At 44.3% G+C, this 6,201-nt stretch overlaps 1 protein-coding gene across 3 annotated transcripts in view; it reads right to left on the reverse strand.

The window, feature by feature from the left end:
- mcat (malonyl CoA:ACP acyltransferase (mitochondrial)) overlaps nt 1-2,695 on the reverse strand; it is an 88,771-nt gene extending 86,076 nt beyond the window's left edge. Inside the window, exon 1 of one of the 3 annotated variants that reach the window (XM_087997274.1) lies at nt 2,026-2,695. In XM_087997274.1, coding sequence (XP_087853400.1) covers nt 2,026-2,499 — 474 coding nt within the window. In that variant the 5' untranslated portion in view covers nt 2,500-2,695. The remainder of the gene's footprint in view (nt 1-2,025) is intronic. The other 2 variants (XM_043709413.2, XM_087997273.1) reach the window with 2 other exon arrangements.
- Between the last annotated feature and the right edge of the window lie 3,506 nt (nt 2,696-6,201).

Raw genomic sequence — 6,201 nt, forward strand, 5'->3', positions numbered from 1 at the left:
TATTGACTAATAAAGATGTTTCCTCTATGCCTTCTTAACTATCTTATCTACCTGCTCTGCTGGCTTAAGGATCTATAGATGAGCAAACCAATGTCCCCATGATGCTCTTTACTTCCAAGGGTGCTACCATTGAACGTGTACTTTCTTGCCTTGATAATCCTCCCAAAGTGCTTTTCAAGATTAAATTCCACTTGCCACTGTTCAGCCAATCCAATGAGCCTGTCAGTATCATCCTGCAGTCTAAGGCTTTAACAGTCATCAGGATTTATTACATCACCAATTTTCATGTCATCTGCAAAATGAATGATAATATCTCCTATGTCCATGTCTAGATCATTAAATGTGCATTACAAACAGCAAAGGGCCCAACACCAAACACTGGTACATCACTGTTTTGTCACTCTTCAACCAGCACCATTTGCTTCCTGCCACTAAGTCATCTGGAATCCTGATGAAGGGCTTATTCCTGAAACGCTGACTCTCCTGCTCCTTGGATGCTGCCTGACCTGTTGTGCTTTTCCAGCACCACACTTTTCGACATCTTAATCAGTCTGCCATGCAACCATACTGAAGTGTATATCGACTAGATCAACTGCACTACCCTCATCTACACACCTAGTGAACTCCTTAAAAAATTCAATCAAATTTATTAGATAAGATTTCCCCTTACAAAGCTATGCTGATGATCCTTAATTAATTCTTACCTCTCTAAAAATGGGGATTAATTCCCTCAGACTTTTTTTCTTAATAGCTTCCTTACCACAGATGTTAGATTCATTGACCTGTACTTCTAGATTTATAGAACTCCTACAGTGTGGAAGCAGGTTATTCGGCCCATCAAGTCCACCTCGACCCTCCAAAGATTATCCGACCCAGACCCACCCCATACCTGCAAATCCCAAGGCTTATCCATCTAGCCTGCACATCCCTGGACCCAACGGGCAATTTAGCATGGCCAAACCACCTAAACTATACATCTCTGGACTTCCCAGAGTATCCTTACTACTCTTCTTGAGTAATAACAGTACATTATGTGTCCTCTAGTCCTCTGTCACCCTTCCTGCAGCCAGAGGGGATTTGAAAACAAACAAGAGACAGAGCCCCTGCAATCTCCTCCCTTGCTTCCCACCACAGCCTGAGATACACCTCATCTGGCCCTGGGGAAATTATCCCCTTTCAAGTCTGCTAATACCTCCTCTTTCTTTCAATAGCAATTCATTCAAGTCTATCTCTGTTCTAACGAACCCCCCAACACACACACACACGATGTAAGCATTGCTGGCATGGCCATCAGCTGTTGCCCTAATTGCCCTTGGAATGTTTTTGTGAACTGCAGTCTATCTAGTGTTAGTAACAACCATAGTGCTGTTAGGAACAGAGTTCTACAATTTTGACTCAGTGACAGTGAATAAGAGGATGACGTGTGGCTTGGAGGGAAACTCCAAGGTGGTCATTTTCCTTTGGATCTGCTGCTCTTACTGTTCTAGTTAGTAGAGGTTTTAGGTTTGGAAATTGCTGTTGAAGGAGCCTGAATGATTTGCTGCAGTGAATCATGTGGATGGTACATACTGTTGCCGATGTGTGTCAGTGGTGAAGGCGTAAATGTTGAAGGTAATGGATGCAGTGTCCTACTTTGTCCTGGATGGTGTCAAGTTGGTAAGTACTGCTAGAACTGTAGTTAAGTGGAGAGTATTCCATCCCAATCCTGACTGGTGCCTTATGGAAGATGGACAGACATTGAGGAGACAGGTGGCGCGTCACTCACTGAACAGTTCCCAGCCTCTTATAGTCCCAGTATTTATATGGCCAGTTCAGTTCAGTTCAGTTTTCAGTTCATAGTACCATCCTGTAAATGTCACACTGCCTACAGAAATATAATGTAGCACTTTTCTTTAAATTTTAAATGGACTGGAGGTGTAATCAACTTGTTTGTGATCCTTGAGTTTTCTTGAAACATTTATAAAAAGCTTATGTCAAACAGGAGAGGGATTTGAAACGTGGGTAGCTAACCCAAGTTGTACTTACTTCAGGGTTTTCAAGATGCAGCCTTTCCACTGCAGCTAAGGACGTGACAAAAACTGCTGGCTGGCAGTGAACAGTTTTATTTAGCTCTCCCTCCGGTCCATTCATACACAAAGACAGCAGGTCATAGCCCAGGATCTTCTGGGCTGCTGCGAACATTTGCCTGGCGTTGTGGTATTTCTGGAGCCCTTCGCCCATTCCCACAAATTGGGTGCCCTGGCCGGGGAACAGCAGCAGTGAGCTCTGCCGGGGCTGCCTCCTGCTCAGCTCTTTCAGCCGAGCTTCACTCGGCTCCGGCTCCGGCTCCGGCTCCGGCCCTAACATTGCCGAGATGTCCACGGAAGGGCCTGGAGGGCTCTGGGGCCGGGAGGTAGCCAGCTGCCTGCACTGGGTGAGGTCTGACAGCCGGGTTTGCAGCCAGTGTCCCGGTCTATAGCCAAACGCAGCCAGTCTCATGGCCACAGAGGAAGGGAACATTTTAAATGCGCCTTCTCCTGGAGTGGGACACGAGGAGGAAGTGAACAGCCTTCCTGCAAAGCGTTCTCTAACTCCCTCAAGTGCAGGCAGGCAGTAACCAACAGCACTATCTGCTCAGAGACAAACCAGGCACATGCTTCTCCTACCAGTGTCACACTGCTCATCACAGGGGAAACCAGGCTCAGTACAGCTCAGTTCCTGCACACCGCTCCTCTACACCCTTTGGAGGAAATTACCTCCGCTGACTGAATAAATCCAGCTGAATTTTAAGTCTGCTAAAAACCCTAGTCAGCTTCAGCCTGAATTATTTCGACACCGTTTATTCGGCATTGCCTTCTAGTTCACATTGCCTGTCCTCAAATTGTATTCACTGCACATTTCCTGCATCAGCCAAATGCATGGTGCTCACTCTTTCCACCCTCCTGCTCGCCTCTGTTTTGGGTTTATCGCTACCTGCCTCACAGTTCACAATACTTCCAAGTTTTGGGTTACTTGCAATTTTGAAATTATCCAGTGCACACTCGAGTCTTGGTCGTTCATATGATTTTTTTTTTAAAAAAAGCACCGTGGTCCTGACCTCTGGGGAACTCCACTTGTTCCAGCGAGAAAAGAAATCATTCACCATCATTTCCTCGTGTCAATCAACCAACTTTCTACCCCGGATACCATCCTGTCATTGTTCCCATTATTCGAATGGGCCTTAAACAACAGCGTTATACAACAGAATGTTTTCTTAACCAATTTCAGAGAGCAATTAAGAGTCAATCATACTGCTGTGAATCTGGAGACCGACTGGGTCCACATTTCCTGCCCTGACAACCCTGCAGAATTTGATGGGTGTTTTTAATAATCCAATCATTTCATGGTTATTTTTAATGATGAATTAATTGATTGAATATTAAATACTACTAGTTGCTACTGTGGGATTAATATGTCCAGTCTCGTGGTTATCTGCTCCATCATCATTAACCCTTACATTTCCCATTTGTGGAAATGTACTTCAACTGTACTTGAAATATCTGCTTGTTAAAGACAAATTATTTTTCCAGTACAGTTTTGTCTGTCTTTTTTTAATCCAATTTATCTACACCAGATTTATTCTCAACTGAAGTTGACCCTTTGTCAATTAATATTTCTATTCTTTCCCATTGGCTAATCTAAACTTTACGACTCTATAATCACTGATCTTTTTATTTGTTCATCAAAAATGTTCCCTGACACTCGATCCATTTGGCTCACTAGCCTTTTCTTGAATTACTGAAAAATGCTGACTCCAGAACGCCTAAGTTGACAGGCAGGAGGCTGTAAGAACACAGCAAGCCAGGCAGCATCAGGAGTTGGAGAGGTCATTGTTTTGGACCTGAAACATCCACTTCTTCACCTCCTGATGCTGCCTGGCTTGCTGTGTTCTTACAGCCTCCTGCCTGTCAACTTTAGATTCCAGCATCTGCAGGTTTTTTTGCCCCCAACTCCAGGACTCCTGACCTCCAAGTGAACCCAGCATGGACTTGTCTGCTTTTATATTATTTTTCTCTTTTAAAAAGGTTCAGAAAAAAACTACAAGGATGTTGCCAAGGTTGGAGGGTTTGAGTTATAGGGACAGGCTTAATAGGCTGAGGCTGTTTTCCCTGGAGTGTCAGAGGCAGAGGGGTGACCTTATAGATGTTTATAAAATCATGAGGTGCATGGATAGGGTAAATAGACAAGGTCTTTTCCCTGAGGTGGGTAAGTTCAGAACTAGAGGGCATAGGTTTAGGGTGAGAGAGGGAAAATATAAAAGGGACCAAAGGGGCACTTTTTTCACACAGAGAATAGTGTGTGTATGGACTGAGCTGCCAGAGGAAGTGATGGAGGCTGGTACAATTACAGCATTTAAAAGGCACCTGGCTGGGTAGGTGAAGAGGAAGGCTTCGGAGGGATATGGGCCAAGTGCTTGCAAATGGGACTAGGTTAGGTTAGGATATCTGATTGGCATGGATGAGTTTGATTGAAAGGTCTGTTTCTGTGCTGTACATCTTTATGACCCTGCTATAGAAGGTCTGTAATCCTGAACTTTTAATTTTATTCTTCCCATTTATACCAAAGACTTTGTATCTGGACACCATAGTTCCCATAGAACCATAGAATCCCTACAGGAAACAGGCCCTCTGACCCAACAAGCCAACACTGACCCTCTAAAGAGTAACCCACCCAGACCCATTCCCCTACTACTCTACATTTACCCCAGACTAATGCATCTAACCTGCATATCCCTGAATACTATGGGCAATTTAGCATGGCCAATTCACCTAATGTGTACATCGTTGGACTGGGGGAGGAAACCAGAGCAACAGGAGGAAACCTACACAGACACAGCTAGAATGTGCAAACTCCACACAGACATTCACCTAACGTTGGAATTGAATCTACATCCCTGGTTCTGTGAGGCAATAGTGCTAATCACTGAGCCACTGTGTCTTTGCAATTAAGATGTCGCCAGAAATGGTGACTTTGTACACTCTTCATTGTAGCTGAAAATGTGTTGCTGGAACAGCGCAGCAGGTCAGGCAGCATCCAAGGAACAGGGGAATCGACGTTTTGGGCATAAGCCCTTCTTCAGGAAGCCCTGAAGAAGGGCTTATGCCCGAAACGTCGATTCTTCTGTTCCCTGGATGCTTCCTGACCTGCTGCGCTGTTCCAGCAACACATTTTCAGCTCTGATCTCCAGCATCTGCAGACCTCACTTTCTCCTCACTCTTCATTGTACTCATGTATCCCTGTACTTTAGTATACATGACAATAAAACATAACACGGCAATAAATTCTAACTTCTAAAAGCTCTTCTTCCCCTCAAGGCTTTTAGACTGTTAGTATCTCAGTTTAGATTTGGACAATTAAAGTCGAGCACCCGCCTTATTACAATTAGCAATAAAACAGAAATTGCTGGAAAACATCAGCAAGCCTGGCAGCATTTGTGGAGAGAAATCAGAGTTAACGTTCCAGATGAAGTAACCCTTCCTCAGAACTGAGGAGACCTCTTGAGAACTCAGAGCTTTTCCAGCAATTTCTATTTTTGTTTCTGATCTACACATCTGCAGTTCTTTCGGTTTACATTATAATTAGTATCGCTTTTGCATTTTTTTGTAACTTGTTGTTTTATGTCTTTCTATAACTGACAGAATAGACCCAATAAGGTAAACACTTCCTCCTATGTATCTGAGCTTTGACAAATAGACATTCAGTGTTGATCAATGTGTTGCTATGACTCTCACTTTTGATTCGCTACCAATTATTTTTAATACCATAGAATCCATAAAAAAATTGACATCAACTATTTTCACTTTCTGCTTTTCTTACAGGAATGTGTTTGGGTTGTTCACCGAGGACTGTGTTTACAGTAACTCTCTCTATTGACACTTCCACAGGAAGTGGACTCTGGAAACCACTTCATTCAGATCAACGGAGGGGGCGGGCGGAACCAGCTCTGGGACTGGGGATTGGTAGCTGCGTGTTATGCTTGACAACTGATTGGCGGAGTCTGGTGATTGACAGTGAGTGGGCGGGGTCTGGTGATGGCACGGGGCTGCAAAAGGCCCCTTGGAGGGCGGAGTCTGGTGATTGTCAGTTGGAGGGGTTGGACTGGAGATTGACAGCAGGTGGGTGGAGTCTGGTGATTGACAACTGGAAGGCGGAATCTAGTGAATAGATTGGTGGGTTTGGTAC

Source organism: Chiloscyllium plagiosum, unplaced genomic scaffold (assembly GCF_037043375.1).
Source record: "Chiloscyllium plagiosum isolate Xiang-an unplaced genomic scaffold, Cpla_swu_hap1 HiC_scaffold_19, whole genome shotgun sequence".
Classification (NCBI taxonomy): domain Eukaryota; kingdom Metazoa; phylum Chordata; class Chondrichthyes; order Orectolobiformes; family Hemiscylliidae; genus Chiloscyllium; species Chiloscyllium plagiosum.